Source organism: Danio rerio, chromosome 4, assembly GCF_049306965.1.
Source record: "Danio rerio strain Tuebingen ecotype United States chromosome 4, GRCz12tu, whole genome shotgun sequence".
Lineage (NCBI taxonomy): Eukaryota > Metazoa > Chordata > Actinopteri > Cypriniformes > Danionidae > Danio > Danio rerio.
In genome coordinates this window covers 71393897-71412019 of record NC_133179.1, presented here as the reverse complement: position 1 = coordinate 71412019, position 18123 = coordinate 71393897, and the positions used below count along the sequence as shown (strand labels likewise).

General features: G+C 42.6%; 3 protein-coding genes across 7 annotated transcripts in view; 1 reads left to right on the top strand and 2 right to left on the bottom strand.

Annotated features, from left to right (window-relative positions):
• Positions 1-18123, bottom strand: part of rab3ip (RAB3A interacting protein (rabin3)) — an 847807-nt gene that overhangs the window by 296934 nt on the left and 532750 nt on the right. The gene's annotated exons all lie outside the window — the stretch shown is intronic.
• Positions 1-18123, top strand: part of LOC141381826 (C-type lectin lectoxin-Thr1-like) — a 59691-nt gene that overhangs the window by 1241 nt on the left and 40327 nt on the right. For 2 of the 4 annotated variants that reach the window (XM_073948848.1, XM_073948855.1), the window contains exon 2: positions 14452-14569. The exons of the other annotated variants lie outside the window; for them this stretch is intronic. The gene's annotated coding sequence lies outside the window, so the exon portion shown is untranslated. The remainder of the gene's footprint in view (positions 1-14451; positions 14570-18123) is intronic. 4 annotated transcript variants of the gene reach the window in all.
• The window catches only part of zmp:0000001020, a 68592-nt gene that overhangs the window by 35558 nt on the left and 14911 nt on the right, over positions 1-18123 (bottom strand). The window contains 4 exon segments of the mRNA XM_068220828.2: positions 2779-4611; positions 10411-10530; positions 13154-13270; positions 14440-14538. Of these exon segments, the coding sequence (XP_068076929.1) occupies positions 2779-4611; positions 10411-10530; positions 13154-13270; positions 14440-14538 (2169 nt within the window).

Here is an 18123-nt window from a genome sequence, read left to right as displayed (position 1 = left end):
AACACCAAAATTGGCTGTTGTCATCTAAAGGCCTTAGCGATGTTAAATTTAGATTGAAAAATTTTGTTGAAGGACGTGTCCGTGGCGACCTCGCAAACTTCAACGAAACAGGAAGCTGAAAACTCATTGTCCGATCTGCCTCAAAATCCACACTTGTGATAAGAGTCCTGACCTGAACACGTTTACATGCCAATAACCAGTTACAGTCATAGCGCCACCTGCTGGCAACAGGAAACTTCCACAAATTTTATCGTGTCAGCACCATATTTGGTTGGTGTTATCTGAAAGCTCTAGCAAGGGCGTGTCCGTGGTGGCATGACAAGCCTCAGTGCTTCACCATGGAACAGGAAGTACTGCGAGGTCCCGTTCATTGCTGCTTGCAGCTTTAATTATTATCATTCTGTCCCATTCAATTGTTGCTTAACAGCAGAAATAAGATTTACTGGCAATTGTTCTTAATATCGTTCTATATCTAATATATATATATATATATATTTCACTTTTACTTTAACAATTGACAAATTTTACTGAAGCACATTTTTTATACAAATCTTGAAAACCCCCAAGTGGCTATATGCAACTACACAACAATGATAGTGATATAAAAATAGATGCTTTGGGGGGGTCGAATCTCATATTTTTGGCATCAGTTGTGGGCCCGAGGGAGGAGGGGGGCATAAATGGCTTGTGGGCTGGCAGTGTGAGACTCCTGCCATAAGATTTTTTTACACTCTTACCCCTTCAAACTGTTGTATAAGTGCATTATCACATTGATAGCACTGCGATATTGCTGTATATCAGCACTGCTGTGATTACATATGCAACAGGGAGCGAATCGCAGTGCTACTGGTGTGCTGCTGCACATCCCTGTGTGTGTAATAGGCAACATGTGCACATTAAGTTTACGCAGGGTATATACAGAACTTAATTTAACTCCTTTTACTACCTTTTTTAATACCTTCAAACACCAGAACGACTTAGATCTGCAACTGTAGTGGCGTAAATAAAATCTTTCCAAATGGAATGACATATTGCAGACAACACCTGGAATTCTCGGCACGGTTAGACAACCATGCTGAACTGTGCCGATAGAATCGGTGTTGACGTCGCGGCTCTGTTGCCAAGCTACCACCCCAAAACCAAAAAACAACCAAAATATTAGATTATAATTAATACTTTGTTTAATTGATTCCAATCAAAATTAACCTAGTTACTTTAACTGTCATAATTGTTAACCATACAGCAACCAACACAAGCAGTCACAGAAGCACAACATAACCGGATCACATCAAAACACTGCCCCCCTTTCACCCACACACTGCACTACCTATTAAAGTATGTTTACTTTCGAAATAGGGTATGAATTCATCAAATTCGGCGTTTTAAATTCTTCTGAACATAATTAGCTGCTGCTTGACAATCAGACTGCGCTTCTATGTTTGTTCTTGCTGTCAATTGTAAGAAAAAAATTATGGATAGAAGTGTCATGATAAACCGCGGTGTTTAACTGCAGACGCTGTGTGAAGCACGTGCAAGCCAGGTTATATAATCGTCTTCTTGCAGACGCGGCAATAAGCCTCGCGGCTGTTGCCAGGAACAGGCCTGAGCCAGTCTTTAAATCGAGTCCTCCAGCCAGAGGTCCGAAAACTTGCATTTCCCCATATTTTTATTTAATTCGTGAAAGAACACTACCCCACATGATATCGCTCAGGTCTTACTTTCAACGTGTAAGTAAATCCCTGCAAATTTTAGAATAAAGGCCTGCCTCCACCTGGAAAAGGTGGTTGCCATCTCTAGGTTAAAGGAAAGTCCTTATCCCTGGTAGAGGAGTTTAAGTACCTCTGGGTTTTGTTCACGAGTGAGGGAAGGATGGAGCGTGAGATTGACAGGCGGATTGGTGCAGTGGCAGCAGTAATGCCGTCGATGTACCGGTCGGTTGTGGTAAAGAAGGAGCTGAGCCGAAAGGCAAAGCTCTCGATTTACCGGTCAATCTACGTTCCTACTCTCACCTATAGTCATGAGCTTTGGGTCATGACCGTTAGGACAAGATCTCAGATACAAGCGGCCGAATTTAGCTTCCTTCGAAGGGTGGCAGGGCGCACTCAAATGAATTGGGTGAGGAGCTCTGACACCCGGGAGGAGCTCGAAGTAGAGCTGCTCCTCCACATTGAGAGAAGTCAGCTGAGGTGGCTCGGGCATGAATGCCTCCTGGACGCCTACCCAGGGAGGTGTTCCAGGCATGTCCTAGCGGGAGGAGGCCTCCGGGAAGACCCAGTACACGCTGGAGGAAGTATGTCTCTCGGCTGGCCTGGGAACACCTCAGGATCCCCCTGAAGAAGCTGGAGAAAGTGTCTGGGGAAAGGGAAGTCTGGGGTTCTCTCCTAAGACTGCTGCCCCCGCGACCCGGCCCCGGAAAAGCGGCAGAAAATGATTGAATGTATGAATGAATGAAAGGCCTGCACTTACATTACCTCGTCAGATGACGTTTATTACTTTTTAATGCTCTTAATTTTGGCTAATTTCATTTACTACCTTTTACAACCCCACGGACACCCTGTTACAGCAGTGTTCAGTCAATGGCACAGTCTATTTGAGTTCCATCAAATAGAAACAATGCACAATAACACACCTCATTGCCAATCAGTGCGCAAAGGCATTTGCCATTTAAACTATGTGGCACAGGAAATGAAATTGACACCTGCACCACGTTGAAACTAGATCGTGTTGCACCTGTCGTCAAATTGCAAACGGTGTATGATAGGATCGTTGGATACTCACAGAGCTTTTCTACAGTTCAGCACTGCCGGGATCAGTCTCCATCTCCCTTCATAGGATGTGTTGTATTTTATAGGCTCAAACTCCTCCAGCACTTCCTCAGACATCTGGATCATGTGGGCTATTGCTGAGCAGTGAACTGGAGACAGCTTCTCCTCCGAGTGTTTGTCTGACCGGATAAACTCCTGAATCTCTCTGGACAGAGTCTGATCGTTGACCTCCAGCAGACAGAGGAACAGATTGATGGACCTGTCGGCTGAGAGATTATAGCAGTTGACTCTCTGTTTAATGTACTGCGCCGTCTCCCCGATGGTGTCCGTGCTGCTCTCGGTGTGTGTCAGTAGATCCTTGAGGAGTCTTTGATTGGACTCCAGCGAGATGCCAAGCAGGAAACGCAGAAAGAGGTCCAGCCGTCCGTTTTTACTCTTGAGAGTTTTATCAGCAGCTGAAGTTAGCAGCTCATACAAAGAGCTCCTCGGAGACTTACGATCCTGCTGTGAATATTCCTCACGGAGGAACTCTTGCAGAGGCTTCCTGTTCTTCGTCAAATGGCAGTAAAATGCATAAAAAGCAGCAAGAAACTCCTGAAAGCTCAGGTGGATGAAGCTGTAGACTTTCCTCTGCTGAATCACAAGCTCCTGCTTGAAGGCAGTGCAGATCCCCGAGTACACCGCAGCATCTATATCCATGCCGCTCTCAGTCAGGTCCTCCTCGTAGAACATCACATTACCCTTCATCAGCTGTCTGAAAGCCAGCTCAGCGAGTTTAACGATCAGTCCTCTGTTAGATTCCAGGACTTTCTCAGGATCTCTCTCTTCATATTTCTGATTGTTCACGTGGATCTGAATGAGCAGGAAGTGGATGTACATTTCGGTCAGACTTTGAGGGATTTCTGAACCTCGTGTGATTATGTTTTCAAGAACGGTGGCGGAGATGCAGCAGAAGACGGGTATGTGGCACATGATGTGAAGGCTTCTTGCTTTTCGAACGTGTGATATGATCGTGTTGGCTTGCTCCTCGTTGCCGATTCTCCTGGTGAAATATTCCCTCTTCTGAGGTTCATCAAAGCCCTGGATCTCTGTCACACGGTTGATGTATTTGGAGGGGATCTGACTGGCTGCTGCTGCTCTGGAGGTGATCCAGATGAGAGCCGAGGGAAGCAGATCTCCTCTGATGAGGTTCGACGTCAACACACCAACCGATGAAGACTCGTTCACATCACACACTTTCTCGCAGTCTGAAAAGTTCAGCGTGATTCTGCTTTCATCCAGACCATCGAAGATGAACACAACTCGACACTGCTCATAGATCCTGGAGTCCAGATTCTGAAGTTTAGGATGAAAGTCGCGTAACAGGCTGTGAAGACTGTACTGATGATCTTTAATCATGTTCAGCTCTCGAAATGGAAGCACAAACAGGAAATCTACATCCTGATTGGCTCTTCCTTCACTCCAGTCCAGAATGAACTTCTGCACGGAGACGGTTTTTCCAATCCCAGCGATGCCTTTAGTGAGAACGACCCTTATTTCATCTTTTACCTGACTGGAGGTTTTAAAGATGTCATTGCAGTAGATGAGAGTGTCTTGTGACTGCTGAGCTGTAGGACTTTTCTCGAAGTCTTCATCCTTCACCCATTCACTCTCTCCTTCTATGATGTAGAGCTGTGTGTAGATGCTGTTTAAGAGGGTTTGGTTGTCTTGAAGTTTGACTGGCTCATATAAGCTCTCGTACTTGTCCTTCATGCTGGCTTTATGCTCATCTTTGACCTGCTGTAGTTGATCGACTTGTTGCCGAGAAACCCGCTTCAGGGTGTTAGTCTGATCATCCCTATCCACACTGCAGAAACACAAACAAGAGTGAAGGAACACTGGACAGGCAATAAGTGAAGTTTCACAAACTAATTTCTAGAGGAGCATGTGATATGATGCAACACGACTGGCTTCACATCTGTAATCAGTAATAATCCATTCAGAGTGATCCAAGCCTACTATAAATGGATCGTCTTTCTCTCTACTACTCTAACTTCGTTTTGGAAGAATCCCCCCCTCCACCCTATCTCCTCCTCGTCAACCCTTTTCTAAGGGGGAGCTCTGGAGACCCACCTGTTCAATTGCAAATCCATTTATGTGTTTATTTACAAAGGCTGATTTATACTTCTGCATCAAGCGCGCGCGTAAGGTCTGGCCCAGCCTTCGCGTGCTTGCAAAGCCCACACTGTGACGTACACCTCTCAAAAATGTAACTACACGACGCACATCATGTAGCACAAGCGATTGGTCGGCTTGGTGGCTGTGACGAGTGTGGGCGGTGCTGAGAGCCCGATGGAGTGAGTGTTTACAATTGTCAAGTCCCGTGATGGTGCTTCAGATGTTTTGCGTTTACCTTATGATTAAAGTTGTTGCACGTCTGCCGGTTCCCACCTCTAATTTGAGCTCCTCGTACATTAAGGTAGCATTCAGAAAAAACAAAACACCAGTGAAGAAACTCGACACAGAGGGATATAACATAACCTACTGCCAGCTAGCGTTATTGCGGAGCAACACAAACAGCATGCAGAAGTATAAATGCACGACTAAGTGGCAAGGCAGGCGCCGTGGCGATCACTCGACACAGAAGTACTTTAAAAACCAGCCTTTAGCCACACTGTGGTATTCAATCTATGTTCAATCTGTGTTTAATGTTACTATGAGGGAATTTCCTTTTTACTATTCTACATACTATTTTCTTGTGTGTTCTCTCATAAAAATGCTCCTATTCTAGACTCTATATTAGGGGTCACCAATCCTGGTCATGGAGGGCTGGTGTCCCTGCAGGGTTTAGCTCCAACTTGCCTTAACACACCTGCCTGGATGTTTCAAGTATACCAAGTAAGACCTTGATTAGGCTTGTTCAGGTGTGTTTGATTAGGGTTGGAGCTAAAATCTGCAGGACACCGACCCTCCAGGAACAAGTTTGGTGACCCCTGCTCTATATTAAGTCTGGCCATGATTGAAAATAAATTCTACCAAATATTAATAAATTCTTCAGGCTGCAACTGAAGATTCATTGTCAGCCTCCTGATCTGGTAGATTTTATATCTGCTCTTATGAACCAAATGGAATAGATTAGAACTAGAACGGAAACACTTTGAACTAAAGATATATCTTGCGGTGTGGAAGAGACACATTTGTTACAGTGACATATGCTCTGAAACCTATAGGTGATGATACACAGGGCAGTTTTTGTGCAGTAATGCCACCAATAGGCAACCAGATGAGACAGTGGGCAAAATAAATCGGCAAACAAGATCCAAACACACTTTTGTTGCTCATTCATATAGCCCTTTCACACATACAGACCTTTCCGGAAATTTACCGGAATTTTCCGGAAAGGTTGTATGTGTGAACAGGTCCTTTTTGAAAATATTGCCGGAATGCTGCGCTGTGTGAATGCAGAAGGAAGATTGCCGGAAAGAGTGCGTGCACGTCTAGAACGTGCTGACGTAAGACGTCTGCTTTAGCCAATCACAACAGTTAGATGCATTTACGTCCGCGCGGTTTGTGAGAATAAAAGCCTTTGAATATTTTTCCAGACGCATTTAGCTGCTAGAAGTTAGTCAGATAACGTTTAAATGTTCTTCTTAATGCCAACTGTGTAAATAATCATCGATGAGATGCTTATGATAAGCCGTTGTTTGTTTACCTTCAAGCTTTGCGTGTGCCTGTGAAACAGCCTGTGAGCGCCTGCACACGCACATATTATGAACATCTCGACATGCGAAAGTGATCCTGAGAAAGTTGTTCACAATATTGATCATCCACAGAGTTTGTAATTTAGTCAAATGTTTACAAACACAAGCGCAGCCGTTTAAAGCTCATCTGTGGTGAATGATGTCAGAATTTACCGGTATTTTGGAATGGATGTGTGAATGCTCTTTTACGGAAAATTTCCGTAACGTCCTCGCCTGTGTGAACAGCGCTTTTTTGAATATACCGGTAAAGTCGTTCCGGAAATTTTCCGGATATTTACCGGGATCACTGTGTGAAAGGGGCTAATGTCACGTCTATTCATATGCTTGCCTGTCACACCATTCTTTTTGATTGTTTGGTGTCATCTTATGACAAAATAATATGTAGGTTAGTGTATGCTCCACTTAGCCATTTTCATTTCTGTCATCTTTGACTCTAAAGAAGTCAGTTTTGTGTCTAATTGTTTTTTACGTTTTTAACATGTAACGTTTTGAGCCTAATAGCCATAAAATAATGGCCCATTTCCACTGACTGGTACAGTACAATACGGTTCACCTTTATCAGACTTGCGTTTCCGCTGCCTAAGGGTACCAAGGGTACGAGAAGCACTTTACACAAAACAGATGCTTATACACATAAATACTTGTGTATAAATGTTCATTACTAACCGTTCTGTGAACATGATTTGATTATAACTGCAGATCAATGACAGTGTGAAATAGCCTAATGTAACTATTAGGGGTGTAACGATTTATCGTTGTACGATTTATTGCGATGCAAAAATGTCACAATATGCATCGTGGCGTTATGACGATTTGATTACGATATGACGTCCGTTTTCTCTTATTAGTTGAGCTGTTTGCACGTGAGCTACGTTCCACCTGCTGTCGCACGTGAGTTCAGATTGCAGCAGCAGTAATGTTAGCAGACCAAGATGAGTGGAGTTGAAATAGAGGATAGCCCATCCTCTCAAAATCAGACGTCTGGCAGCATTTCGGTTGTACAGTCATTGCTTTAGACTCGTCCGCTTTTTGACACGCATACTGGGTCAAACATCCTAAGTTTTAAAGTCTTCACAGTGATTTACATACTTTGCACAGCGACAGGGATACCTCCTAATGGTGTTGAAAGAGTCACATACTGTATTTATAAGGTACAATTCACCCTAAAATATCATTCTGTCTTCATATAATCATGTATTGGTGGACTCAAAATCACACATGATGTGCGCTGACCGTGAGCTGTTACTACAGAGGGCGGACTATGATAGACGTATGGCAAGACGTTTTAGCATTTAAACCTTTGTTCTGACTATCCATAAATATATTAAGAGATATCTCTAATTATATTTTGACTAGTCATAATTATAATTCGACTAGTCAGAATGACAATTAGAGATATCTGTAATTACAATTGTAGTAGTACGAAATCAGATTGGAGATATCTGCAAATATATTATGACTAGTCATATTCCTCCATTGACTTCCATTGAAAAATATTTGCAGATATCTCTAAATGAGTTTTGACTAGTCACAATTGTAATTAGAGATATCTCTAAATGAATTTAATTAAATATGAATTAAATACGTGGAAATGTGGATTTGTTTTTGCACACTCAAAAAACGCAAGTGACCAAGCAAAGCCTTAAGCCCTTACTGTTAAATTCAATTGAATAGAAAGCTTATTTTTTTTGCACCTTTACTTAAATTGTTGCTTAATTTTGTCTCTGTCATTTCAATAATATTTTTAAGAAGTTTTTTAATTGTTTTATTTTCCAGACACAGGCCTGTTTAATTTATTTTCTTCGGTTCAGTTTAACAAGTTGAAACAAAAGAAATACATAAAAAATAGTTTACTTGGTAAAATTTGCATTTCAGTAAAATTTTCAATTTTATTTCAAATATCGTGATACATATCCAATTGTGAACATTATATCGTGATACACATCGTATCGCGAGCTGAGTGTATCGTTACACCCCTAGTAACTATTATGAATGCAAGACGATCACGCTGTCCTCAATCTAAAAGTGAAAAAGAAAGTGACCGGTTTGCGGTTGAAAGTGAGGACAGGGAGTGGGCGGGGGTGGGGGGGTGAAGTGTCGTGGATGAAAGTGAGGATTGGAAGGGAGGGGGTGGTTGTCGTGAATGAAACCGGCGGTTCGTGGACGCCACTCTTACTATTCTGCTCCCTTAGGCGGCCACCTAAGTCGCCTCTATGGATGCGCCAGCATTGGGTGCAATGTCTTGGCTGTGTATTTAAAAATGGCGGTTCTGGTTTTCATTCTCCTGCTTCTGTGAGTGACGTATCTCTTTAAACCAATAGTGTTCAGCTACGCGTCTAGCTCCGCCTTTGGGTACCCTTTGTCCTACTCAGTGGCGTAGCGCAAAATGCGGAGGCCCCCCTGCAGGGATCACCGACCGGGCCCCCAGTTGAAGGCCCCGTTTAAAAAAAAAAATTTTTTAAATTTTAAATTACGAAAGGTATAATTTTAGATCACTTTTCTACATTGATGGATCAGTGACCGCACGGGCATTCCTGACAAAAGCTTGTGTTTGTGTGTACAGAAATGTACTATTCACCCTCCCTGTTAAATTTGATCTAATCATGTCCTGAAACACAGCTCCTCTCCTGCTTTCACTTCTCATACTGACGGAGGGAGCGATTCGTTTGTGAATGAATCTCCGTTATGAACGACTCGTTCACTAGCCGACAATAATACAAGTTTCTGGCAGCGCAGCATCTCGTTGTCATATTTCTTTTGCATTGTTTGCTGATTTTATTCAACAAAACTAGCATAAGCCGAGTGTTTAGTGCGAGTTGGAGCTGCTTTGCCGTATGGTGAATGCAGTAAGTGACTGTTATCATCAATAACGTTACCTGATTAGCAAGTTCATAACATACAAAAACGTAAAAAACTTAGTCGTACCTGTGAAATGTTCTGCGTTTGTGCTTTGTTTTCTTTGTTTGCTCGTTACTACACTCGTAGACAGCGCTAAAGTCCCGCATCTTCACGTAATAACACTGTCTTGTCTAGTGCGGTTGAATGACATTTGTCCTGGAAGCACTGTACTAATGTGGCGGCGCTATTGACGCATGCTCCCTATGCGATATCTAGTGTATATATCTATGTCACAAATTGAGGAGCGGGGAAAGGAGGCGGGGTGGAGCGACAACGCGGGGAAGCCTTCACAAACTGAGGAGCGATCACAAACCGAAAGCGGCGAGAGCGTCAAAGTAACCAGAAGTCATTAATTTTTTAACGAGAACCGGCGGCGAGAAACAGCAGCGCGTCTTCATTGGCTATGACGCGGTTCGGCGGCAAGCAATCAGAATGAAGTAGTCCACCGCTTGGGAGGAGTTCAGAGAACACAGACCTTTGAACTTTGGTTCTGACCACAGTTGTTCCCAAGAGTTTGATTATTGCGGTTCCTGGATTTTCAATTATTGAAAATCGCAACGATGCGGGCCCCCCGCGGTGCGTGCCCTGCGGGCCCGTCTGCTACGGCACTGGTCCTACTTGGCACCCTTTGCAAAAAGTAACCAAAAAGTGGTACGGTACGGTTTGCTTTTAGGTACCTTTTGACAGTGGAAACAGCCATAAAAGTGTACCGAAATGAACGGTACCGTACCACTCAGTGGAAATGAAGACCTGCAGTCTAATACAACAGTGCTCTATCTCACAATAGGCTGGCAATAAGAATATCGGGCTTAATTCTGCAATAACATCCTCCTGCATGTACTTTATCCCTAATTTAATGTGGCTAATCTATTAATATAATTTCCCAAATATATTAGAGCTTGATATGCAGGCAATCATTCTATTTTAATACATTTTCAAACATAATAAACATGCATTTTAGTGCCATATTTTTATTGTTTATTTGACGTGTGCACGTCTGTACTCACAGATGGTCAGAGGTCACAGCTTCAGCACTGAGGTCAGGAGGATGCCGCATAGATCCGTCACTCTTCACAGACACACAGCTGGGCTCTGATCTCTGCCGTGTCCTCACAAGGCTTTTATTTCTGAATGTGGACAAAAGCAGAAATGTTGGCCTCGTTGCACAAAATAAATAATCCACTTTCTTCACAGTTACTCCTCATTGGTGAAACTGGCTGTTTAAAGGACACTCCAATTGTTTTTGGAAACTTTTCCCGCAGGGTTGAACAGTTTTCCCATTTTTAATCCATTCAGACAATCATTGGATCTGGCTGGAGCATTTTAAACTTAGCTTAGCATAAATCATTGAATCGGATTAGACCATTAGCATCTCGTTCCAAAACGACAAAAGAATTTCGATAATTTTCCTATTTAAAGCTCGACTCTAGCGGCAATACGTTGTATTGCTTGTAGTTAACGCACACCCTGCCCTGATGAGGAAGAAGTGTATTTACAGTTTTTGGTACACAAATGTGTTCATAGAGCTTCGTATGAATAAAGTTGAACCACTAAAGTCACATTTCACATTTTTGCTTCCTTTTTTTGGACTTTGGGCATTTATGGACCATTGCTGTCGAGCAGTGGCGCAGTAGGTAGTGTTGTCGCCTCATAGCAAGAAGGTCACTGGTTCGAGCCTCGGCTCAGTTGGCGTTTCTGTGTGGAGTTTGCATGTTCTCCTTGTGTTCGCGTGAGTTTCCTCCGGGTGCTCCGGTTTCCCCCACAGTCCATAGACAATCGGTACAGGTGAATTGGGTAGGCTAAATTGTCTGTAGTGTATTAATGTGTGTAATTGTGTGTGTGTGGATGTTTCCCAGAGATGGGTTGCAGCTGGAAGGGCATACGCTGCGTAAAAACTTGCTGGATAAGTTGGCGGTTCATTCCACTGTTGCGACCCCGGATTAATAAAGGGACTAAGCCGACAAGAAAATTAATGAATGCTGTCAATGGAGGATGAGGGAGCTCTCAGATTTCATCTTAAAGAGCCCATATTATGGGAGTTTGAAAATTCCCCTCCATGTAGTGTGTAACACAGCTCTAAGTGAAGTGAAGTATCCAGCTAAGGCTTAAATCTGTAAGAATACAGTGTTTAAAACTGTTGATTCATCTATAAAAGAGTCGACTCATAGTGCTTCAAACGAGTCGCCTTTATCACGACTCATTAGGTGTTTCGCCATGACGTACGAACGAAACCAAGTTATTCACGTGCACGCGCAAACCCGGGAGATTTCAAACCTGAGGCCCCGCCCTCTGACGCAGAAACCCAGACACACACACACCCACAAACACACACACACACACACACACACACACACACACACACACAAACATGCCGGTTGATTGAAGTCACACTGCAGATGGATATATTGAGTCTCTACCCAAAGATGAAACCTCAGCATTATAACCAAGCAGTTGGAAACTTCTGGAAGCTACATGCTACAAAGAATACTTCATCTGAGTTTGTTAAAGGAAGGATCAGTAAAGAGTAACTGATGGACGTCAGGATGGGTTTCTTCCATTTCTCAAGTGTAAGTACGTGCGGTTAAAGTTGTTGACTCTAGCTTGCAAATGTATTTAGTTGTGATTTGTTACTTGTAACCGCGTGTACTGTATCAGGTTAACTGGATATATTATCTTATCGCGTGCAAAGTCACGTTAAAAACGCGACGCGTGCTGTTTGTTTATGGAGCTCCGTGCTAGAGTTCTGCTCCCGCGATTTATTCGGAAATTTATTCCCGCACCGCAGAAATCTGGCGCGGGGACAGCCGCAGGAATAAATTTCCGAATAAATCGCGGTAACGGTCGGTAACGGGTTTAATTTGGGACGGGAGCGGGCTGTCTAGCAATATCACGGATATTGCTATGCGAATTAGAAAGAGAGAGTCTGCTTGGTATGAGAGAGCGTATGAGAGAGAGCGAGAGAGAGAGAAAGAGAGAGAGCGAACGAACGAACGAACGAGCTTTGTGCTGTGTGTATGTGTTTATACAGACAGCTTGGCTGTCTGGACTGTATACTGGGTGATTTTTGGTTGTGTTCTCCGCTCTAGCGGGACCGGGACCGGCGGGCAGAAAACGGAGCGGGTTCTCAGGCTAAAACCTGGCGGGTGCGGGCGGAAGCGGGAGCGTTGTCATCCGGAGGTGTGTGTGTGTTTTTGTGTGTGTGTGGTATGGCGAGTACACGACTGTCTCCTTCGTTCGGTTATCCGTGGCACTATCCACTCGCCATAGTGTGGCAGCTAAAATCCACGCCTACACTATCGAGCGTGTATGAACTGTGATCACTTTTTAAATTGCTGATTAGCTATTGGCCATTTCCCTCTCTGACTGAAGGCAGTCGACCAATCGCGACAGACTGTCATCGGTCCAATCAGCGCAGATTAGCTCCGCGCTAAGGAGGGGTTTGGGAACAAATGAACCACTGGACGATTCATACAGGAGTCGCTGGGATAATTAGGTAAAAATAAATGCAGATTATAAGACCATGAAAGTGTTTATTGACCTTGCATGCATATTAGACTGTTGTTGGAGACTCTTACAACCAAGATATGACCCTATTTCATGTATAATATGGGCTCTTTAATTTCTGTTCTGAAGATGAAGAATGAAGGTCTCAGGGGCTTGAAAACACGTAATCGACATAATTTTCATTTTCCTTATTTAAATTAAATAATTTCTGTTTCACTGCAGCACTTTGGACGTGTCTGTACTCACAGAGGCTCAGAGGTCGCAGGTTCAGCGCTGAGGTCAGGTGGATGCCGCATAGATCCGTCACTCTTCATAGACACGCAGCTGGGCTCTGGACATGATGCTGTCCGACTTTCTTCTTGTCTGATGCGGAGACAAGAACATTGATCACTAATGTTATTCCTCTTCATCGCTGATCATTAAAAATACTGTGAATGAAGAAATCTGATTTTTTTAAATCAGTTTTTAGCCATTATACTACAAAAACAAACTGCAAGTTTCTGAACTTATTTATTATTAAGCCAAAAATAGCTTATAGTCAAAATAAAGTACGCCAAGACAACACACTTTCTGCTTCCTCCACTTAAAGGTGCCCATCATGGAAATCTGGGTATACCAAAGCATAGGAGAATTACAAAAGATTAGTATAGGGAAGTGGGCATACTGTGAACATCAGCCACCACTGTTACTTCATTCTCATGTAAATTCCACAAGTGTAAAACCCTGGTGGGCAGCAAGCCGATCAGAAGACAAAACAAACTGTGAGTAGACTCACAGGTCATGCCTGCTGCATTTGCATATATGCCAACTTTAGGTCATTCATCCAGACTTTGAAGAGCAGCCATGCCATCAACCTCATAAAAAAGCTCTGAGATCATTATTATGCACGCCTCAGCCTGCAGCGTATTCTAGTGAGACAACAGTAAAAATTTTCCTCCCACAGTTATCTTTAAGCGTAAAAAACCCAAGCCACAGGTTGTTTACTGTGTGCTATTGGACAACGACTGCCAGGATACGTTCAAACTGGCCGCAGGGCGCAAAATGCAAGATTTACAGATTACACATTTAATTATCTTCACTCTGAGGAGGCATAAGGTATCATGTAAATTATTAGAGAGAAATATTTACTCTTACAGCGCTTCATTTACAAAGGAATGTTCAGGACAGCCACGTAATACATTCATTCATACCGTTTCTGTCGACTTGGTCCCTTTGATAATCACAGGTTGCCACAGCGGAATGAACCGCCAACTTATCCAGCATATGTTTTACAAAGCGGATGCCCATCCCATCACTGGGAAACACCCACACACTAGGACCAATTCGGTTTATTCAATTCACCTAAATTCAATTCATGTTTACTTATATAGCGCTTTTGACAATGTTGACTGTGTGGCTCAAACCAGCGACCTCCTTGCTGTGAGACGATCGTGCTACCCACTGCGCCACCGCCACACCAGCTGCGTAATAATACACATTAAATTGTTCTAGAAATAGATAGTATTTGTCCCAATAGCTAGTAATTCCCCCACCTGATGTTGCAGGTCTCTTCACTGAGGTCAGGTGGATGCCGCATGGATCCATCACTCTTCACAGACACACAGCTGGATGCTGAACTCTTCGGCCCGACACTGAGGACAGAACGCACACCAACACTCCAGAGTTGTTTTCTTAATCACAACATTTCTGTCTCTTGTATCAAGTCTTACCTTGGGTTAAAGTTCATTGTTTCCTTATTGAATTAACAGCCCTGCTGAAAAATCCAGCTTAAACCAGCCTAGGCTGGTTGGCTGGTTTTAGCTGGTCGAACAGGCTGGTTTTAGAGGGGTTTTGGCCATTTCCAGCCTGGTCTTAACCGGTCAGGCTGGAAAATGACCAGCTAAAACCAGCTTGATCAGCCTGGTTTAAGCTGGATATAGCTGGTTTTGGATGGGCTGGTCAAGCTGGTTTTATCTGGTCATCTCCCAGCCTGACCAGCTAAGACCAGGCTGGAAATGGCTGGAAACCAGCATGTAAATGGCCAAAACCCATCTAAAACCAGGCTGGTCGACCAGCTAAAACCAGCCTAGGCTGGTTTAAGCTGTTTTTTTCAGTAGGGAGGTTGTGCATGGATATTTTATTTCTCATATACACTGAGCCGAGCTTTGATCGCTGGTAAACCTCCTCCACCTCTCTGTATCCAAAATGCTCAATGTTTATTTTGCTAGCAGACATTGTTATTCTAAAGCTGACCAATTCATCTGTGCAAGTTAATCCACTGAAATAAATCAACTGTATTGGTAATCTTCAATCAAAGTATGAACATTTGCTTCACCGTTTGAGCACTCTTTCTCTGCTGTCAGTTTGATGCTTTAGACACAATATTCTTAGCCACACCTTCTTACTGTTCGTACGCTATCAGCGAATGATGAGCAAATAGAAAGTCCCGCCCCCTACTTAATATTCAATTTCAGTTGTAAGTAAATCAGCATACTGAAATAAAAGTCTCTGCAACTTCTGGCTCACGCTGACTTTACACATAAATAAGTAGTACGCTTTTATTTAAACCACTTTTTTACCGTGAAATACCATGGCTGCGTCCGAAACCGCATACTTCCATACTATACAGTACGCTAAAATCAGTATGCGAGCCGAGTAGTATGTCCGAATTCATAGAATTGGAAAATCAGTATGCGAGAAGTACCAGGATGACTTACTACTTCCGGCGAGATTCTTGAGTGTGCATCCCATGCACGCTGCGCTGTCCCATGATGCCCCTCGAGCGAATTCATAAATGGGATTAAAGCGACACAACTGACGCAGGTAGGTCACGTGACCATGACAAAATGGCCGATGTAGTACATCCGAATTCCATTCATACTCCTCACAATCATACTGTAAAGAACGTACTTTACTAACGGCCGAGTAGTACGTTTAAATTCAAATGCAGTACCCGCTGAGGAACGCAGCCACTGTCTAACAATTCTAAAAATCCGAATCAGATCCTATAGGACAAAGTGGAAGTTCCATAAACAAAAATCTGAATGTTCATAGGACTTTAGGAATTCATTAAGATCCTATAGGATCCTAAAGGATAAACTCCCTACAGAAAAATCCAGCTTAAACCAGCCTAGGTTGGTTGGCTGGTTTTAGCTGGTCAACCAGCCTAGTTTCCCTGCTGAAAAATCCAACTTAAACCAGCCTAGGCTGGTTGGCTGGTTTTAGCTGGTCGACCAGCCTGGTTTTAGAGGGTTTTTGGCCATTTCCAGGCTGGTTTCCAGCCATTTCCAGCCTGGTCTTAGCTGGTCAGGCTGGAAAATGACCAGCCAAATCCAGCTAAAACCAGCTTGACCAGCCTGGTTTAAGCTGGATATAGCTGGTTTTGGCTGGACTCCCAGCTTGGCTAGGCTGGTCAAGCTGGTTTTAGCTGGTCATCTCCCAGCCTGACCAGCTACGGCCAGGCTGGAAATGGCTGGAAACCAGCCTGGAAGTGGCCAAAACCCCTCTAAAACCAGCCTGGTCGACCAGCTAAAACCAGCCAACCAGCTTAGGCTGGTTTAAGTTGGATTTTTCAGCAGGGATTTAGAGGGGTTTTGGCCATTTCCAGGCTGGTTTCCAACCGGGGTAAAGTGAGTTTTATATTCGCACATTCGCACATTCGAGCTTCCGTTTTCGATGAAAATGTCATAAAATGCACAATAAAGTTGTGTTTTCAAAGTGTAATCTGCTACATGATGTTGAGTACCATACTATTTTCTTTTTTTCACAATCGAAAAACATGGTTGAATATAGTTTAAACGGCACAGTTACCAGCGAATGTCCGTCGTATATCCAATAGTGCGTGAAACAGTGGGACGTGAAAGTAGGGACCGTGTAAAAAGTAGGGATGGCTGACGTTTCGACACAGTGTCGAGATCCCGAAACGCAAGTGTTTCGAAACACTGCACCGAAGCTTGATCCGAAACACCCAGGTCACGTGACTAAACTGATTCAAAGCATCGATCATTTCAGAAGCGCTTCGACACCTAGCGACTCTATATTTGACTGAAGGCTAGAATAAAACTTTTTCATATAGCCTAAAAGATTTGTATGATTTTGTATATTTTATTGATGTTATTGTTTTATGGTAAAGTCTAGATAGCCTAGGGTACAACTGTCGATACGCCATCAATATAGCATCATTTTTGTAACCCTGTATAACAATAATTACAATTCTACAGTACTTTCTACAGTACCTGCATTACTCTACATTCGAACTTATTATCTCTGGATCAGGAACTCTCACTGCTTTACAACTGCATATAATGCTTTTAATGCGCACACATTGACTGCATTAGGCCTGACTCTGTACCTGAAATCTGAGATATGGAGATATACAGTGTCAGTTTTCAAATTCAAGTTCACATCCAAATAGTATTGAATGTTATCAGTTGCATTGTTTTGTAATGATATAAAGGTTCCTGTCACAATGATAAAAGTAAAAATAATGATGTTGTGTTCAAAGATAACTACGACATTTTAAATACTGAACATAGGCTACTTAAATAGAGAACATGTTTATTTATTAATGTATTTTTTTATTTTGCCAATGTTGTCACAATTTAGGATCAAACTAAAAAGTATGTTGATGTGATACTTTCAACAATGACATGTAATTTATTTGACCAGGTTTTGAAGACATGGGATGACTGCTCCAAAGCAAATTGAAACATCTTTTCTGGAACCTACAGAAGTAACCACAAGTTTCTAAAACTTGAACTGTGATACTTAAATGTGCAACAGTTTTTTAATGGTTGGGATGAAGTGAATTGCAAACATTGCTATGTTATGCTGTGTGGAAATGTTTGAATAAAACTTTCAATAAATAATTAAAATCAGACAAAATTGATGTATATCCTCCTTCAGAAATATCACTTTCTACTCTTTCTATTGTAGTAAACCACATTGCAGGACAATAAACAAGCTGTTTTATATCTCAATATAAAATGTTTTTTTTTAAATCTTTACTCATAACGCTTTCTTCACATTGATTAATAAAAGAATAACAACTCATAGCATGAAATTTAAAATCTGACTGTATTTTATAACTTTTGACAATTAGAAAACATTGTGTGTAACAAATGTTAAAAGTAAGGTGCAATGGCTACAAAAACAGTTTGGAAATAATTATCCAAGCCTCATTTGAGTGGTCCAACATCTGAATTGATTGTTATGTACTCAGATTATTTATTTCTCAG